Here is a 20792-nt window from a genome sequence, read left to right as displayed (position 1 = left end):
CTATGAACCACTGTGAGGAATGTGTGGTTCCTGTGAACCACTGTGAGCAATGTGTGGTTCTTGTGAACCACTGTGAGCAATGTGTGGTTCCTGTGAACCACTGTGAGCAATGTGTGGTTCCTGTGAACCACTGTGAGGAATGTGTGGTTCCTGTGAACCACTGTGAGGAATGTGTGGTTCCTGTGAACCACTGTGAGGAATGTGTGGTTCTTGTGAACCACTGTGAGGAATGTGTGGTTCCTGTGAACCACTGTGAGGAATGTGTGGTTCCTGTGAACCACTGTGAGCAATGTGTGGTTCCTGTGAACCACTGTGAGGAATGTGTGGTTCCTGTGAACCACTGTGAGGAATGTGTGGTTCTTGTGAACCACTGTGAGCAATGTGTGGTTCCTGTGAACCACTGTGAGCAATGTGTGGTTCCTGTGAACCACTGTGAGCAATGTGTGGTTCCTGTGAACCACTGTGAGCAATGTGTGGTTCTTGTGAACCACTGTGAGGAATGTGTGGTTCCTGTGAACCACTGTGAGCAATGTGTGGTTCCTGTGAACCACTGTGAGCAATGTGTGGTTCCTGTGAACCACTGTGAGCAATGTGTGGTTCCTGTGAACCACTGTGAGCAATGTGTGGTTCCTATGAACCACTGTGAGCAATGTGTGGTTCCTGTGAACCACTGTGAGCAATGTGTGGTTCCTGTGAACCACTGTGAGCAATGTGTGGTTCCTGTGAACCACTGTGAGCAATGTGTGGTTCCTGTGAACCACTGTGAGCAATGTGTGGTTCCTGTGACCACTGTGAGCAATGTGTGGTCCTGTGAACCACTGTGAGCAATGTGTGGTTCCTGTGACCACTGTGAGCAATGTGTGGTTCCTGTGAACCACTGTGAGCAATGTGTGGTTCCTGTGAACCACTGTGAGCAATGTGTGGTTCCTGTGACCACTGTGAGGAATGTGTGGTTCCTGTGACCACTGTGAGCAATGTGTGGTTCCTGTGAACCACTGTGAGCAATGTGTGGTTCCTGTGACCACTGTGAGCAATGTGTGGTTCCTGTGAACCACTGTGAGCAATGTGTGGTTCCTGTGAACCACTGTGAGGAATGTGTGGTTCCTGTGAACCACTGTGAGCAATGTGTGGTTCCTATGAACCACTGTGAGCAATGTGTGGTTCCTGTGAACCACTGTGAGCAATGTGTGGTTCCTGTGAACCACTGTGAGCAATGTGTGGTTCCTGTGAACCACTGTGAGCAATGTGTGGTTCCTGTGAACCACTGTGAGGAATGTGTGGTTCCTGTGAACCACTGTGAGCAATGTGTGGTTCCTATGAACCACTGTGAGAAATGTGTGGTTCCTGTGAACCACTGTGAGCAATGTGTGGTTCCTGTGAACCACTGTGAGCAATGTGTGGTTCCTGTGAACCACTGTGAGGAATGTGTGGTTCCTGTGAACCACTGTGAGCAATGTGTGGTTCCTGTGACCACTGTGAGCAATGTGTGGTTCCTGTGAACCACTGTGAGCAATGTGTGGTTCCTGTGAACCACTGTGAGCAATGTGTGGTTCCTGTGACCACTGTGAGGAATGTGTGGTTCCTGTGACCACTGTGAGCAATGTGTGGTTCCTGTGAACCACTGTGAGCAATGTGTGGTTCCTGTGACCACTGTGAGCAATGTGTGGTTCCTGTGAACCACTGTGAGCAATGTGTGGTTCCTGTGAACCACTGTGAGGAATGTGTGGTTCCTGTGAACCACTGTGAGCAATGTGTGGTTCCTATGAACCACTGTGAGCAATGTGTGGTTCCTGTGAACCACTGTGAGCAATGTGTGGTTCCTGTGAACCACTGTGAGCAATGTGTGGTTCCTGTGAACCACTGTGAGCAATGTGTGGTTCCTGTGAACCACTGTGAGGAATGTGTGGTTCCTGTGAACCACTGTGAGCAATGTGTGGTTCCTATGAACCACTGTGAGAAATGTGTGGTTCCTGTGAACCACTGTGAGCAATGTGTGGTTCCTGTGAACCACTGTGAGCAATGTGTGGTTCCTGTGAACCACTGTGAGGAATGTGTGGTTCCTGTGAACCACTGTGAGCAATGTGTGGTTCCTATGAACCACTGTGAGCAATGTGTGGTTCCTGTGAACCACTGTGAGCAATGTGTGGTTCCTGTGAACCACTGTGAGCAATGTGTGGTTCCTATGAACCACTGTGAGCAATGTGTGGTTCCTGTGAACCACTGTGAGCAATGTGTGGTTCCTATGAACCACTGTGAGCAATGTGTGGTTCCTGTGAACCACTGTGAGCAATGTGTGGTTCCTGTGAACCACTGTGAGCAATGTGTGGTTCCTATGAACCACTGTGAGCAATGTGTGGTTCCTGTGAACCACTGTGAGCAATGTGTGGTTTCTATGAACCACTGTGAGCAATGTGTGGTTTCTATGAACCACTGTGATGACTCTTATGTTTTATATATACCACGGTAGTGGTTCTTTATTTTCTGTGAACCACCTGCGATGATTCTATATATTCTGAGGAACACAGTGGCGGTTCTATCATCAGTGAACCAGAATGCTTGCACTTGCATTTTGATGTTGTGGAGTGACTTGAAGCAACGTTCTTTTGGGCCTAAGACACCGGACATCACTAGTACATCACACCTTTGTGATGTCATTGCGAAGTGAAGCACAATGTTATCTATATTATCTGTGTACCACCTTCTTAACACTATATTTTATCTTAACTCTAATGATGATACATTATGTGTTCTCTCAGAGTACTCTTGCTGCAGTTACACTTGAGAGTGGAGGAAATCTTCCATCTTTCACTCAGAGATCCTATTAGTAATTAATAACTTAGAAATCACTGTTAGATGCAAACATGAAACTGTAATTCGTGGTGAACACACCTCAGCAAACAGGACTGGTAGCAGTGTGGTAGTGTAGTTTGTTCCTAAGTTCAACGACCAGCAGAGACACTCAACAATGCTCATGATTCTTGTAAAGGTTGACTTGATGAGCAGATTGTCCTTGGAACGGTTGTGATGAATTAAAATAAACTCATGGTTTGAGATGATTTAAGTGTCTTAAGTCGGATCATAGCAACATATACCTGGCCCTGAATGTTCACTTGCAACCTCAACACAGCGACATATACCTGGCCCTGAATGTTCACTTGCAACCTCAACACAGCAACATATACCTGGCCCTGAATGTCCATTTGCAACCTCAACACAGCGACATATACCTGCCCCTGAATGTTCATTTGCAACCTCAACACAGCGACATATACCTGGCCCTGAATGTTCACTTGCAACCTCAACACAGCGACATATACCTGACCCTGAATGTCCATTTGCAACCTCAACACAGCGACATATACCTGCCCCTGAATGTTCATTTGCAACCTCAACACAGCGACATATACCTGGCCCTGAATGTTCACTTGCAACCTCAACACAGCGTCATATACCTGGCCCTGAATGTTCACTTGCAACCTCAACACAGCGACATATACCTGGCCCTGAATGTTCATTTGCAACCTCAACACAGCGACATATACCTGCCCCTGAATGTTCATTTGCAACCTCAACACAGCGACATATACCTGGCCCTGAATGTTCACTTGCAACCTCAACACAGCGACATATACCTGCCCCAGAATGTTCACTTGCAACCTCAACACAGCGACATATACCTGCCCCTGAATGTTCACTTGCAACCTCAACACAGCGACATATACCTGGCCCTGAATGTTCACTTGCAACCTCAACACAGCGACATATACCTGGCCCTGAATGTTCACTTGCAACCTCAACACAGCAACATATACCTGCCCCTGAATGTTCACTTGCAACCTCAACACAGCGACATATACCTGGCCCTGAATGTTCATTTGCAACCTCAACACAGCGACATATACCTGGCCCTGAATGTTCACTTGCAACCTCAACACAGCGACATATACCTGGCCCTGAATGTTCACTTGCAACCTCAACACAGCGACATATACCTGGCCCTGAATGTTCACTTGCAACCTCAACACAGCAACATATACCTGCCCCTGAATGTTCACTTGCAACCTCAACACAGCGACATATACCTGGCCCTGAATGTTCATTTGCAACCTCAACACAGCAATAAAAAAAATCACATATACAGACCATTCAACTTTAACAATCGCTTAAATTGTTCCCAAACACCATTGATCACACCATCAAGTGGATCAACTCAGAGAGTAACACTAATATAACCGAATTCCTGTGAGAAATACTTCCATTAAACCAGCGTAAACAAATTTACTAATAGAAAGAACTAATCTCCACCAAGTAATATTATCATATAAGAAATTGGTAAGTCTAAAGCTACGCTTGATCTCGTCCATTAATATAATTACAGTGCGCTAAAGGCTTGCAGATCCCAACATGATACACCCAGCTCATAATACCTGACAATATTAATGGCCCAAAGAATAGTTATGATCAATTATTCTTTCAACAGCATTTCGGCATAAAGAGATAATTGATAAATAAGCAACAAAATATGATCTATACTATAAAAAATGGCTGCCTTTCTGGATTAAATGGATTAATATTATAATAAAAATAACAATATTGTTTATTCTCTTAATTGGGATGGTTTTGAAGTTTCAATATTAAACATATTTATGCTAAATTAGGTATATATATGAAACATTTCAAATCGGGTATTTTTGTGAATATTATGTACAGTTCCTTATAAATGTAGTTAATGAACCAAAAACCACAATTCGTATATCACTATTAACCAACCAACATATAATCTGGCCTCCCACGATAGTGGCGTCACCATTCTCTCCTCAGGAGTGGCTGATGGCATATTATTGGATTTGATTAGCGACATATGACGCTTTTAACTGTATCAATTTATGAAAATATATTTTGCTTATAAATCCATATAAGTATCAAAATTTGTTTCTTCTTTGGCTTCTATTATTTAATAAAACGATGAGCATTGTTATTATATATTAAAAGTCATTTTGAACGAGTGTTGAGCGCAAGGTTCCATCGTGTCATATAATATGTATTGCGTTTAAGAATATTTGTGTTCTCTAAAACTAAACTTTCAACACCAAAAATGGGGTTAACTCACGTATAGTCTGGGCTGAGTGTGACCGCTGGCTGCCACCACGTGTTGACAAATCTAAACAAGACCTAAATGAAGTATCACTCCCTATACCTGAACACTCCCTATACCTGAACACTCCCTATACCTGAACACTCCCTATACCTGAACACTCCCTATACCTGAACACTCCCTATACCTGAACACTCCCTATACCTGAACACTCCCTATACCTGAACACTCCCTATACCTGAACACTCCCTATACCTGAACACTCCCTATACCTGAACACTCCCTATACCTGAACACTCCCTATACCTGAACACTCCCTATACCTGAACACTCCCTATACCTGAACACTCCCTATACCTGAACACTCCCTATACCTGAACACTCCCTATACCTGAACACTCCCTGTACCTGAACACTCCCTATACCTGAACACTCCCAATACCTGAACACTCCCTATACCTGAACACTCCCTATACCTGATCACTCCCTATACCTGAACACTCCCTATACCTGAACACTCCCTATACCTGAATACTCCCTATACCTGAACACTCCCTATACCTGAACACTCCCTATACCTGAACACTCCCTATACCTGATCACTCCCTATACCTGAACACTCCCTATACCTGAACACTCCCTATACCTGAACACTCCCTATACCTGAACACTCCCTATACCTGAATACTCCCTATACCTGAACACTCCCTATACCTGAACACTCCCTATACCTGAACACTCCCTATACCTGAACACTCCCTATACCTGAACACTCCCTATACCTGAACACTCCCTATACCTGAACACTCCCTATACCTGAACACTCCCTATACCTGAACACTCCCTATACCTGAACACTCCCTATACCTGAACACTCCCTATCGCGGCAAAAGTGAATTATTCCCTATACAAAAACGTAGCAACTATACCTTGCCAGTGCGACCAGCTGATGTTATGCTGATCTTCTTGGAGAGGTGAAGGTGGATGACCTCTCCCGTTGTTGACCGAGACCATACTGATTCTACCTCGTTCTCCCCACTACTGAGGCTAGAGGGGTATGCCTACGCCAGGTTACTAGTTTACTAAGCAGGGTTTAAATTGAACAACTAATCCCTGTTGTACTGAACAACCCAGATGGTTGAACTCTTGTAAACTGCTGGTACTCGTTCAGGCATCTTAGGGAAAGGCTATTTACAATTACAATATGGCTATTTGACCTTTGAGAATTACTAAATATGGAGGGCTTTGGTGACCCTTGACCCAGGGTCGTCAAGATTCATCCAGAGGCTAGTCCTCTGCTAGTGACGTCACTGACGGTGACTTACTCAGTATTCCGACAATTGAGAATACTCTTGATACTTAAACAGGTATACTATTGAATACAATTTGAATGAAGACTTGAATTTCTCAAAATTACTGAATTCTGTTAAATAATCCATATAACGTTGCTTTAAGACAAAGGCGACGGTCATATTGTAATGTTAACCGGTAATCCCAGGAGAGATGACCCATGCTCCCGGGTCAGGTCGAGTACCGTCGGACTCCCAACTCTCCAAACCGCCGTAGTCTATGAGAATCTATACTGACTAATTCCCTACAACAAACCTAGTTTGTTAGTCTCATGATGAGGCAGGTGATGATAACAGCTCTACTGCCCTGTGAGGAACTCATCAGAGCTCACATGGTGAACAATATAGTCATCCCCACAGCTCTCCGTGCTGCCTCGCTCCATTCACTCATCACGGAGACTCACCTGGTGGGTCTCACCTGGTGATTTAGTGACTCAAACTTTAGAAATTGTCTTCAACATAAACGTTTATTGACTGGCGGCGGATTACGTCAGGTATCGACGCTTGCATTAATATATTTTTGTGGGAAAATGTGCGCGATTTACCAAAGTTTTCCCGCAAAGTTCACAACTTAGACATTTCCTTCTCCACCACTACAACCACACTACCTTACATTACACCAGTTGATTGACGGTTGAGAGGCGGGACCAAAGAACCAAAGCTCAACCCCCGCAAGCACAACTAGGTGAGTACATGCATGTAGCACTGTTGAAATGTTGTATTTCAAGCATAAGATCTGCCACTTAATCTTGTATATATAAGTTATCAGCTACAACTAAAGTGTGAAGACAGCAGTGCAACATTGCTGGGTCAACACACGGTCGTAGAGGAAGTTGACAGTGACGATAACTGACAAGTATCCATGATGATCACGTGTCGCGTTGATTGATGGGCGAGTCATCACTGACAAGTCATCAGAACTCCTCTCCACCACTCGAGGGTGGAGACACATGAGACACGGGAATAATGACACATACGTAGATATGTGTACTGGTGTTGTAGAGGTGTAGTGTGTCACATGAACGGTGCGGGTGTAGGGTGCACTCTCACTACACCCGTGAGTGTCCTACACCCTCCTCACAACACCCCTACAACCTCAGTGCTTTTCCCCCATTATCACCACAACAGCAGGGGAACCTCTCCCCAGCCCCCCCCCTCACCAAACACTCACCACCACAGCAGGGGAACCTCTCCCCAGCCCCTCCCTCACCAAACAATCACCAACACTACCCACCATAAACAATTTAACTAGTACCCACATCAATATGAAACAATGACTTATTTCCATTTAGATGAGCAGTGAGTTCCTTGACGAGGCTTGTGTGAGGGAGGTGGTGTAGGTGGGTGAGGGAGGTGGTGTAGGTGGGTGAGGGAGGTGGTGTAGGTGGGTGAGGGAGGTGGTGTAGGTGGTGTAGGTGGGTGTAGGTGGGTGAGGGAGGTGGTGCAGGTGGGTGAGGGAGGTGGTGTAGGTGGGTGTAGGTGGGTGAGGGAGGTGGTGTAGGTGGGTGTAGGTGGGTGAGGGAGGTGGTGTAGGTGGGTGTAGGTGGGTGAGGGAGGTGGTGCAGGTGGGTGAGGGAGGTGGTGTAGGTGGGTGTAGGTGGGTGAGGGAGGTGGTGTAGGTGGGTGTAGGTGGGTGAGGGAGGTGGTGTAGGTGGGTGTAGGTGGGTGAGGGAGGTGGTGCAGGTGGGTGAGGGAGGTGGTGTAGGTGGGTGTAGGTGGGTGAGGGAGGTGGTGCAGGTGGGTGAGGGAGGTGGTGTAGGTGGGTGAGGGAGGTGGTGTAGGTGGGTGAGGGAGGTGGTGTAGGTGGGTGAGGGAGGTGGTGTAGGTGGGTGAGGGAGGTGGTGTAGGTGGGTGAGGGAGGTGGTGTAGGTGGGTGAGGGAGGTGGTGTAGGTGGGTGAGGGAGGTGGTGTAGGTGGGTGAGGGAGGTGATGTAGGTGGGTGAGGGAGGTGGTGTAGGTGGGTGAGGGAGGTGGTACAGGTGGGTGAGGGAGGTGGTGTAGGTGGGTGAGGGAGGTGGTACAGGTGGGTGAGGGAGGTGGTACAGGTGGGTGAGGGAGGTGGTACAGGTGGGTGAGGGAGGTCGTGTAGGTGGGTGACGGAGGTGGTACAGGTGGGTGAGGGAGGTGGTGTAGGTGGGTGAGGGAGGTCGTGCAGGTGGGTGAGGGAGGTGGGTGTGGGAGGTGGTGTAGGTGGGTGAGGGAGGTCGTGTAGGTGGGTGACGGAGGTGGTACAGGTGGGTGAGGGAGGTGGTACAGGTGGGTGAGGGAGGTGGTGTAGGTGGGTGAGGAAGGTCGTGTAGGTGGGTGAGGGAGGTGGTGCAGGTGGGTGAGGGAGGTGGTACAGGTGGGTGAGGGAGGTCGTGTAGGTGGGTGACGGAGGTGGTACAGGTGGGTGAGGGAGGTGGTGTAGGTGGGCGAGGGAGGTCGTGCAGGTGGGTGAGGGAGGTGGTACAGGTGGGTGAGGGAGGTGGTGTAGGTGGGTGAGGGAGGTGGTACAGGTGGGTGAGGGAGTTGGTGTAGGTGGGTGAGGGAGGTCGTGCAGGTGGGTGAGGGAGGTGGTACAGGTGGGTGAGGGAGGTGGTGTAGGTGGGTGAGGGAGGTGGTACAGGTGGGTGAGGGAGGTGGTGTAGGTGGGTGAGGGAGGTCGTGCAGGTGGGTGAGGGAGGTGGGTGTGGGAGGTGGTGTAGGTGGGTGAGAGAGGTGGTACACGTGGGTGAGGGAGGTGGTGTAGGTGGGTGAGGGAGGTCGTGCAGGTGGGTGAGGGAGGTGGTACAGGTGGGTGAGGGAGGTGGTGTAGGTGGGTGAGGGAGGTGGTACAGGTGGGTGAGGGAGGTGGTGTAGGTGGGTGAGGGAGGTCGTGCAGGTGGGTGAGGGAGGTGGGTGTGGGAGGTGGTGTAGGTGGGTGAGGGAGGTGGTACAGGTGGGTGAGGGAGGTGGTGTAGGTGGGTGAGGGAGGTCGTGCAGGTGGGTGAGGGAGGTGGTACAGGTGGGTGAGGGAGGTGGTGTAGGTGGGTGAGGGAGGTGGTACAGGTGGGTGAGGGAGGTGGTGTAGGTGGGTGAGGGAGGTCGTGCAGGTGGGTGAGGGAGGTGGTGTAGGTGGGTGAGGGAGGTGGTGTAGGTGGGTGAGGGAGGTGGTGTAGGTGGGTGAGGGAGGTCGTGCAGGTGGGTGAGGGAGGTGGTGTAGGTGGGTGAGGGAGGTGGTACAGGTGGGTGAGGGAGGTGGTGTAGGTGGGTGAGGGAGGTGGTACAGGTGGGTGAGGGAGGTGGTGTAGGTGGGTGAGGGAGGTCGTGCAGGTGGGTGAGGGAGGTGGTGTTCGTGGGTGAGGGAGGTCGTGTAGGTGGGTGAGGGTGGTGGTGTAGGTGGGTGAGGGAGGTGGTGTAGGTGGGTGAGGGAGGTGGTGTAGGTGGGTGAGGGAGGTGGTGTAGGAGGGTGAGGGAGGTGGTGTAGGTGGGTGAGGGAGGTGGTGTAGGTGGGTGAGGGAGGTGGTGTAGGTGGGTGAGGGAGGTGGTGTAGGTGGGTGAGGGAGGTGGTGTAGGTGGGTGAGGGAGGTGGTGTAGGTGGGTGAGGGAGGTGGTGTAGGTGGGTGAGGGAGGTGGTGTAGGTGGGTGAGGGAGGTGGTGTAGGTGGGTGAGGGAGGTGGTGTAGGTGGGTGAGGGAGGTGGTGAATTTGGGTGAGGGAGCTGGTGGGTGAGGTACGTGGTGTAGGTGGTGTTGGTGGGTGAGGGAGGTGGTGCAGATGGGTGGAGGAGGTGGTGCAAGTGGGTGAGGGAGGTGGTGTAGGTGGGTTAGAGAGGTGGTGTAGGTGGGTGAGGGAGGTGGTGTAGGTGGGTGAGGGAGGTGGTGCTGGTGGGTGAGGGAGGTGGTGTTGGTGGGTGAGAGAGGTGGTGCAGGTGGGTGACGGAGGTGGTGTAGGTGGGTGAGGGAGGTGGTGTAGGTGGGTGAGAGAGGTGGTGCAAGTGGGTGAGGGAGGTGGTGTAGGTGGGTGAGAGAGGTGGTGTAGGTGGGTGAGGGAGGTGGTGCAGGTGGGTGAGGGAGGTGGTGTAGGTGGGTGTAGGTGGGTGAGGGAGGTGGTGTAGGTGGGTGTAGGTGGGTGAGGGAGGTGGTGTAGGTGGGTGTAGGTGGGTGAGGGAGGTGGTGCAGGTGGGTGAGGGAGGTGGTGTAGGTGGGTGTAGGTGGGTGAGGGAGGTGGTGCAGGTGGGTGAGGGAGGTGGTGTAGGTGGGTGAGGGAGGTGGTGTAGGTGGGTGAGGGAGGTGGTGTAGGTGGGTGAGGGAGGTGGTGTAGGTGGGTGAGGGAGGTGGTGTAGGTGGGTGAGGGAGGTGGTGTAGGTGGGTGAGGGAGGTGGTGTAGGTGGGTGAGGGAGGTGGTGTAGGTGGGTGAGGGAGGTGGTGTAGGTGGGTGAGGGAGGTGATGTAGGTGGGTGAGGGAGGTGGTGTAGGTGGGTGAGGGAGGTGGTACAGGTGGGTGAGGGAGGTGGTGTAGGTGGGTGAGGGAGGTGGTACAGGTGGGTGAGGGAGGTGGTACAGGTGGGTGAGGGAGGTGGTACAGGTGGGTGAGGGAGGTCGTGTAGGTGGGTGACGGAGGTGGTACAGGTGGGTGAGGGAGGTGGTGTAGGTGGGTGAGGGAGGTCGTGCAGGTGGGTGAGGGAGGTGGGTGTGGGAGGTGGTGTAGGTGGGTGAGGGAGGTCGTGTAGGTGGGTGACGGAGGTGGTACAGGTGGGTGAGGGAGGTGGTACAGGTGGGTGAGGGAGGTGGTGTAGGTGGGTGAGGAAGGTCGTGTAGGTGGGTGAGGGAGGTGGTGCAGGTGGGTGAGGGAGGTGGTACAGGTGGGTGAGGGAGGTCGTGTAGGTGGGTGACGGAGGTGGTACAGGTGGGTGAGGGAGGTGGTGTAGGTGGGCGAGGGAGGTCGTGCAGGTGGGTGAGGGAGGTGGTACAGGTGGGTGAGGGAGGTGGTGTAGGTGGGTGAGGGAGGTGGTACAGGTGGGTGAGGGAGGTGGTGTAGGTGGGTGAGGGAGGTCGTGCAGGTGGGTGAGGGAGGTGGTACAGGTGGGTGAGGGAGGTGGTGTAGGTGGGTGAGGGAGGTGGTACAGGTGGGTGAGGGAGGTGGTGTAGGTGGGTGAGGGAGGTCGTGCAGGTGGGTGAGGGAGGTGGGTGTGGGAGGTGGTGTAGGTGGGTGAGAGAGGTGGTACACGTGGGTGAGGGAGGTGGTGTAGGTGGGTGAGGGAGGTCGTGCAGGTGGGTGAGGGAGGTGGTACAGGTGGGTGAGGGAGGTGGTGTAGGTGGGTGAGGGAGGTGGTACAGGTGGGTGAGGGAGGTGGTGTAGGTGGGTGAGGGAGGTCGTGCAGGTGGGTGAGGGAGGTGGGTGTGGGAGGTGGTGTAGGTGGGTGAGGGAGGTGGTACAGGTGGGTGAGGGAGGTGGTGTAGGTGGGTGAGGGAGGTCGTGCAGGTGGGTGAGGGAGGTGGTACAGGTGGGTGAGGGAGGTGGTGTAGGTGGGTGAGGGAGGTGGTACAGGTGGGTGAGGGAGGTGGTGTAGGTGGGTGAGGGAGGTCGTGCAGGTGGGTGAGGGAGGTGGTGTAGGTGGGTGAGGGAGGTGGTGTAGGTGGGTGAGGGAGGTGGTGTAGGTGGGTGAGGGAGGTCGTGCAGGTGGGTGAGGGAGGTGGTGTAGGTGGGTGAGGGAGGTGGTACAGGTGGGTGAGGGAGGTGGTGTAGGTGGGTGAGGGAGGTGGTACAGGTGGGTGAGGGAGGTGGTGTAGGTGGGTGAGGGAGGTCGTGCAGGTGGGTGAGGGAGGTGGTGTTCATGGGTGAGGGAGGTCGTGTAGGTGGGTGAGGGTGGTGGTGTAGGTGGGTGAGGGAGGTGGTGTAGGTGGGTGAGGGAGGTGGTGTAGGTGGGTGAGGGAGGTGGTGTAGGTGGGTGAGGGAGGTGGTGTAGGAGGGTGAGGGAGGTGGTGTAGGTGGGTGAGGGAGGTGGTGTAGGTGGGTGAGGGAGGTGGTGTAGGTGGGTGAGGGAGGTGGTGTAGGTGGGTGAGGGAGGTGGTACAGGTGGGTGAGGGAGGTGGTGTAGGTGGGTGAGGGAGGTGGTACAGGTGGGTGAGGGAGGTGGTGTAGGTGGGTGTGGGAGGTGGTGCAGGTGGGTGAGGGAGGTGGTGTTCATGGGTGAGGGAGGTCGTGTAGGTGGGTGAGGGTGGTAGTGTAGGTGGGTGAGGGAGGTGGTGTAGGTGGGTGAGGGAGGTGGTGTAGGTGGGTGAGGGAGGTGGTGTAGGTGGGTGAAGGAGGTGGTGTAGGAGGGTTAGGGAGGTGGTGTAGGTGGGTGAGGGAGGTGGTGTAGGTGGGTGAGGGAGGTGGTGTAGGTGGGTGAGGGAGGTGGTGTAGGTGGGTGAGGGAGGTGGTGTAGGTGGGTGAGGGAGGTGGTGTAGGTGGGTGAGGGAGGTGGTGTAGGTGGGTGAGGGAGGTGGTGTAGGTGGGTGAGGGAGGTGGTGAATTTGGGTGAGGGAGCTGGTGGGTGAGGTACGTGGTGTAGGTGGTGTTGGTGGGTGAGGGAGGTGGTGCAGATGGGTGGAGGAGGTGGTGCAAGTGGGTGAGGGAGGTGGTGTAGGTGGGTGAGAGAGGTGGTGTAGGTGGGTGAGGGAGGTGGTGTAGGTGGGTGAGGGAGGTGGTGCTGGTGGGTGAGGGAGGTGGTGTTGGTGGGTGAGAGAGGTGGTGCAGGTGGGTGACGGAGGTGGTGTAGGTGGGTGAGGGAGGTGGTGTAGGTGGGTGAGAGAGGTGGTGCAAGTGGGTGAGGGAGGTGGTGTAGGTGGGTGAGAGAGGTGGTGTAGGTGGGTGACGGAGGTGGTGTAGGTGGGTGAGAGAGGTGGTGTAGGTGGGTGACGGAGGTGGTGTAGGTGGGTGAGGGAGGTGGTGTAGGTGGGTGAGAGAGGTGGTGCAGGTGGGTGACGGAGGTGGTGTAGGTGGGTGAGGGAGGGGGTGTAGGTGGGTGGGTATGCTATGATTTAAACATCTTTCATTTTGAATTTGAAAAACGAAAGCTGTTTAAATCATAGCATAAGTAAGAACTCTGTTTAGTGTTTGCAGGTAATAGTTTTGTGTGTGTAAACTAAAAGTCTTTGAAAATGTAATAAGTTATTACGAAACGCGTTCAAGTGTCGCGTCAGACTAGAAATAAAAATGAATTTTGGAGAATTGATTTTTCAATTACCATCAACAGTGAAAAGAAACATAAGAAAGATCGAGAAAATTCGTGTTAGAATTATTAATCTTACTTTTTCGGTGATATTTAATAATATATGTCTACAGGAAAGACTGCTACCAATATATATATATATATATATATATATATATATATATATATATATATATATATATATATATATATATGTTGTACCTACCAGCCAGAACGTCGTACTCTGCCTACTATGCAAGGCCCGATTTGCCTAATAAGCCAAGTTTTCCTGAATTAATATATTTTCTCAAATTTTTTTCTTATGAAATGATAAAGTTACCCATTTCATTATGTATGAGGTCAGTTTTTTTATTGGAGTTAAAATTAACGTAGTTATATGACCGATCCTAACCAATCCTACCTAACCTAACCTATCTTTATAGGTTAGGTTAGGTTAGGTAGCCGAAAAAGTTAAGTTAGGTTAGGTTAGGTAGTCGAAAAACAATTAATTAATGAAAACTTGGCTTATTAGGCAAATCGGGCCTTGCATAGTAGACTGAGAAGTGCGTTCTGGCTACTAGGCACGACATATATATATATATATATATATATATATATATATATATATATATATATATATATATATATATATATATATATATATATATATATATATATATATATATATAAATATATATATAACTTTTTAACACTCAACCCACCAGGAGACTCGAACCCTGGCCCACAGAGTGGCAGGTACACACTGTATCCATTGCACCATACTTCAAAGCCATTAGAGAGGTAGGAATTCTGGGGTATTTAACCCACAGAATTCCATTCTCTCCCAGGCAATGAGATGATGAAGGACCTCTGGTGTTCTTTATATATAAATATATATATATATATATATATATATATATATATATATATATATATATATATATATATACATATATATATATATATATATATATATATATATATATATATATATATATATATTTATATATATATATATATAGTTTAGTTTTTAGTTTACTTCATTTATTATGCACCCCATACCCATCTTGTGGGCGGTAGCGGAAAGGGTTACAGAGGCACATAATGGGCTCAGGGACTGAACCCCACAATTCATTTTGCTATGCAAGTTACAATCTTGATGAGCTAGTTACAAAATTCAATATAAATCATCACATCAACAATGGGTTCGAGATCGACCTCAAGTACAGGTTCTAAATTAAGCAACTGACATATGTGGAGAGCTAGTGTCAAAATTTATATGTTTGTCCTGCACACCGCCCCCCATCCAGTGGGCAGCGGTGGATAGGTTACAGTCACTTAGTTACTACCTACAGTTAGCAAACTGGGGATATTTGGCTAAAATTTCTGGTAGCAGATCATGTTGAATGAAATATTAACACATCGCTGGAACATTGGTTATAGAATTGTCTCTAAATTCACGTATCTTTTCGCACTCCATCACATAGTGACGGAGGGTGTGCGAATAATTTTGTTGACACAGTTTACATTTGGTCAGGTCTAAGCCGAGCAGTAGTAACATCTAGAAGTCTGCTGATTTTATAGGATGATCCATAGATGTGTGGCTCCTCTTGCATGATAGTATGATGATAGATGGAATTACTGGTGCCAATTTCACTTTGCCTCAGATCTACAAGATCTTGTTGAAGTTCTCGGTGTACTGCTGCTCTCAGATTGCTCATTGACAATCCAAGGTTACACTCAACGGCTCCTTTAAAGGCAGATTCTTTGGCTAACTTATCAGCTCTATCATGCATTCGGAGCCCAACATGACAGACAGACCCGAGCAACGCCCTGCCCTAGTAACTCTATATAGAGGAAATGAAGAGAGAAAATCATGTCCAACAAGTTCTCATTACTGCGGAAAAATGTGTCAAACGAGTCATAATGAATACAAGGCAATGTTATAAAAGGTAATGAACACAGAGAACACTGAAGAACAGCAGCGAGTGAACTCCGGCGCCACCTCAGGCATGACTAGCCAACAATGAACAAAAATTTTCAACTGTGTTTCAGCATTTATTTTTTTTCCGTTCTCAACAACAAAAAAAGTTACCCCTACTCTTCGTGTTTTGTGTTATATCTTGTTGAGTAAATATATTGATATATACGTTTCGTTTCGCGTACCTGGTATCTTGCTGTTGACATGGTGATATGCGATATGGAAAGCTTGTATTGAAACCCACACACTGGTAAATAGTATTGGATCAAAGGGAAGGGTAACGCGTGTGTTATACGTTGAATGTTTGTGTTAAAAATCGTATGATTTTTACCCCTTCCTGTGTAGACTTATACATTACTTGATGGGCTGATATTTCATTTTGATCAAATCGCGATGTATATTCACTGAACCGTCACTTTACATGTCAACACCAGTTTTTTCACAGGTGCGTTACGCTCCCACAGCAACTCTCATAGTTTTATCCAATAACCTTTTATTAAGTATATGATATATATATTCGATATATTCGATAAATCCCTCTTTGATTTGATTATATCATATTGCACGCAAGTTTGGCAGCAAAAATGGATTTATTTTAAATGTTGTAGCCTTGGGCACTGACCACGTACTCTGATGCTTTGAAAAATATGTCTCCAGTTCATTGTCCTCTGACTAATCTGAAATCTGATCTACCAATGCTGATTGAGTGTCAAACAAAGCAAACTCAAAGACAGAAAGAAAGAACTAGAAACACAAACCCGGATGTGTTAACAATAGTGGAAGGGGGAAGAAAGACTAAGTCAATTAGCATTATAAACAATTTAGTATATCCAATGACTGTGAGGTGGTAACTAGAGGATTCAGAAGACTGACTAAGAGTACGTCTGCTCTGCTCTTCATAGAAAGTGGACATTTTACAATATTTCTCTGGTGGTGGAAAGTAGTAATGGGAGTAAGTGTGGTCGAGGGACGGAAAGTGAACACTGTGCTCCAATGAACGGAGCACAAAAGACCACAGTACGAGAGTAAACACAGCGTGGATTAATATCTTTAAAGGGGTGGGAGAGGCAGCCTCTGGATGAGATTGAAGATGATAATGATGAATGATATCAATCATTAATCAATCGACAGGGAAGCTGTCAAGCAGAGAGCAGACACCGAGAGAGCAGAATAAGGAACTTGCCTTGTAGAAGTACAAGATACTGGCAGTCAAATACTTCCTCATGTTTAGTGTTTAATGCTTCTTCTCTATCTCCTTTTTTGTAGAAAAGCGAGTGAGGGAATATTCCCTTCGTTAGTGCATTGATTTTTGAGGTTTGGATTCTTCCTAATCTTAGATACGAATCCAAAGATCCCTTTCGCAGTCCGGCTTTGCACTCTCAACACCATCTAGCTCGTGTCTTGTAACTCTATCTTCGTTGTCTGTCCTCAAAACCTTAAATTTGTCAGCATTAAACTGCATTTGCCGGTCTTAAGACCATTTCAGAACGCTATTTAGATCTATTTACCACTGAGAATTTTGTATGTGGTGATCATGTCTCTCCGAGCTCTTCTGTCTTCCAGCGACGTGAGGTGCCGTTCACTCAGCATTTCCTCGTAACTCATGCCTCTTAGTTCTGGGACTAGCCTAGCGGCATACCCTTGAAGTGATGGTGAGTGTTTCTCCGTGTTTATTTCCCTCTCGACTTTTCTATTTCCTCTAATGTCCAACAATTTTTTTGGGTGGGTGAAAATTTTATTTTTATTTTAGTATTATTTTTTTTGTCTACTTTGTTTATAATCTGATTATATTGTAGCTTCTACTTTAGGAAGAATGCCTGCCCGCCACTATGTATGTGATGTTTGAACGAAATGTTTGAACCTCCTCCCGCAGAGTTGGACTCTCTGCGGGAGGAGGTGCGTCAGCTTAAAAAACAACGAGAAGTAACGAAGGAGGAGACCAGCAGTAAAGGGACCTCGTCTTGGAGAGTTGCGAAAGACAGGGGCCTTAAGAAGACTTTGATAAAGCCGCCTTCAAACGCCATAGCAACTTCAAATTCATTTGACGTTTTGGAGGACGAGTGCTGTGGAGAGACTGTGGATCGCGCAAAAGGGAAAGCAACGAAGAGAAAGGAAGCGCAGGCCCCTCAGAAAGTAAAGGAAGTACCTAAGCAAACATTAGTTGTGGGAGATTCCCAGATAAGGTATTTGGATAGAACGTTTTGTGCTAGAGATAGGGGGAACAGGTTAAGGGTTTGCTATCCCGGAGCTGGCATTGGTGATATTATAAACAACATGAATGATATTATGGCTGGTAATGGGAACAATCCCATTATTTGCATTAGCGTGGGAGGAAATGATGTTGGTCGAGTCAGGAGTGAGGAACTGATTCAGAGGTATAAAACAGCCATAGAGTTAGTTAGGAGCAAGGGAGGAATCCCGATCATATGTGGCATTCTTCCAAGAAAGGGAGTGGGAAATGAATGGATATCGAGGGCACTTGGTGTCAATTGCCGGCTGGAAAGATATTGCAAATCAAATGCAATATCTTTCATAGACAACTGGGAACACTTCTATGGAAGAAATGAAATGTATGCTCGTGATGGGGTGCATCTATCGAGAGCTGGGGTTGTTGCTGTTGCGAACTCGCTAGAAGAAGTGGTTAGAGGTGTTTGTTTGGGTTTAAACTGTTAGTAGACAGAGGTATGGGAATTGATTTGGAGGAAGGAGGTAATAAAAGTATGTGTTTGTGGGAGAAAGGAATTGGCAAAACGATCAGGGAAAGAGAAGGTCCGCAAAATAACAATTCACTTAGGGTATATTACACTAACAGTAGAAGTCTAAGAAATAAAATTAACGAATTAAATGCTCTTGTCTGCACAGAAAAAATAGATATTATTGCACTTACCGAAACGTGGATGAATGTAGAAAATAGAGAACTATTAGCTGAATATCAAATATATGGATTTAAACTATTTCACACAGATAGATATATTAGACGAGGAGGTGGAGTAGCCATATATGTTAGGGACAATTTGAAATGTAGTCTCAAAGAGGGAATCAAAACAGAGCCACACACAGAAACTATTTGGATTGAATTAAACGAAAAAGCTAATAATATTATAATAGGAGTAATATATAGGCCACCAAATTTAGACAGAATGGAAGCAAAGCATCTATGGGATGAAATATCTAGAGCATCTAGATCTAACAGTATTTATGTCATGGGTGACTTTAATTTTAGCGGAATAAACTGGTTGAACAAAACAGGGAATAGTGAAGCAGAAGATTTTCTAGAATTAATTGACGATTGCTTTCTTACGCAACACATTAAGGAACCAACACGGGAAAATAATATTTTAGATTTAGTGTTAACTAACAGGGAAACGCAAATTAATGACATCGAAATAGGGAGTGAGCTAGGGAGCAGTGATCACAAAGAAATCAGATTTAGCATAGAATGGAATAGACCAGTAGGAGAAAATTCTGTTAAAGTGCCAGATTTTCGAAAAGCTGATTTTAATAGCCTAAGAAATTTTTTGGGTCAAATTGATTGGAAAGGCTTGGGTATGGGGTGTGGGCCGGTCTTGGAGCGAGACATGAACCCAGCGATAGGTGACTTAAATGGGGATTTCGATGTGGATTCAATATATAACTTATTTAAGAATATTCTAAACAAAGCACAGGAACGTAGTATACCATACAAATTGAATAGATCGTATACTAATGACCCAAAGTGGATAACAAAGAATTTGAAGAACCTTATAGGTAAAAAGAGAGCTTGGTACAAAAGGATTAAAAATGGGGAGGTCACTTTAGAACAGGAATTCGTACAACTGGTTAGAAATGTTAAAAAAGAGATAAGGAAAGCAAAAAGAAACTATGAAGTTCGCATAGCAGGGCAAGCAAAGACAAATCCTAAAGGGTTTTTTCAGTTATATCGTACTAAGACTAGGGAAAGGATAGGTCCATTAAAAACTGAGACAGGTCAAATAACAGATAGTGATGAAGAGATGAGTAGTATTTTTAATAAATATTTTGTATCTGTATTTACTAAAGAGGAACTTAACAATATGCCTTCAGCCGAACAAGTCTATGTGGGTGGGGACGAGGACAGGTTGACGAGTTTAGCAGTTACCAGGGAGGATGTTCTTAAACAAATAGTAAAACTCAAACCAAACAAATCCCCAGGGCCGGATGAAGTGTTTGCTAGGGTGCTTAAAGAATGCAAAGAGGAGCTTTGTGACCCACTGTCAACCATATTTAATAAATCAATAGAGTCAGGCAGAGTGCCAGAGTTTTGGAAAGTTGCTAATGTGATACCAGTTTTTAAGAAAGGAGATAGATCACTTGCGTCTAACTATCGACCAATTAGCCTAACGTCTATTGTGGGAAAGTTACTCGAATCTATAATAGCAAATAAAATTCGTCTTCATCTTGAAAAACATAAATTAATAATTGAGTCGCAACATGGTTTTATAAATGGCCGTTCATGTTTAACAAATTTGTTATCTTTTTATTCTAGCATTGTTGAGGCAGTTGATAGAGGTAAGGATTGCGATGTTGTATACCTTGACTTTAGCAAAGCTTTTGATACAGTGCCACATGAAAGACTGATTAAAAAAATAGAGTCTCATGGTATTGGGGGTGCTATATTAAGCTGGATTAGGGCATGGCTATACCAAAGGAAACAGAGAGTTAGTATAAATGGAATCAAGTCAGAGTGGGAAAATGTTGTAAGTGGAGTGCCTCAAGGCTCTGTCCTGGGACCTCTGTTGTTTATAATATATATAAATGATTTAGATTCAGGTTTGAGTAGCAACATTTGCAAATTTGCCGATGATACGAAAATCGGTAGGGAAATTAATTCGGAGGAGGACTCACTATCACTTCAAGTTGATCTAGATAGGGTTTTGAAATGGTCAAAGGATTGGCAGATGCAGTTTAATGCTGATAAATGTAAAGTTCTGAGGTTAGGTAATGATGATAGAGTTACAAGATACGAGCTAGATGGTGTTGTGATTGCGAAGTCGGATTGCGAAAGGGATCTGGGAGTTATGATTAGTAAGAATTTAAAACAAAAGGATCAATGCATAAATGTTCGTAATAAGGCAAATCGGACACTTGGATTTATTAATCGCAGCGTTAGTAACAAGACACCTGGTGTGGTTCTCAAGCTATATCTTGCTCTAGTTAGGCCCCATTTAGATTATGCAGTTCAGTTTTGGTCGCC

The 20792-nt window shown here is 47.1% G+C and overlaps 1 protein-coding gene across 1 annotated transcript; it reads right to left on the bottom strand.

The window, feature by feature from the left end:
- LOC123755155 (uncharacterized histidine-rich protein DDB_G0274557-like) lies at window positions 1–2655 on the bottom strand. Its single transcript, XM_045737636.1, has 2 exons — window positions 2642–2655; window positions 1–610 (listed from the first exon to the last, which is right to left on the bottom strand). Exons 1-2 carry the CDS (start codon window positions 2653–2655, stop codon window positions 1–3), a joined length of 624 nt encoding a protein of 207 aa, XP_045593592.1.
- Between the last annotated feature and the right edge of the window lie 18137 nt (window positions 2656–20792).

This window comes from Procambarus clarkii, chromosome 28 (genome assembly GCF_040958095.1).
Source record: "Procambarus clarkii isolate CNS0578487 chromosome 28, FALCON_Pclarkii_2.0, whole genome shotgun sequence".
NCBI lineage: Eukaryota > Metazoa > Arthropoda > Malacostraca > Decapoda > Cambaridae > Procambarus > Procambarus clarkii.
Note: the sequence above shows the minus strand (reverse complement) of the source record. Positions and strands in the feature narration are given on the sequence as shown.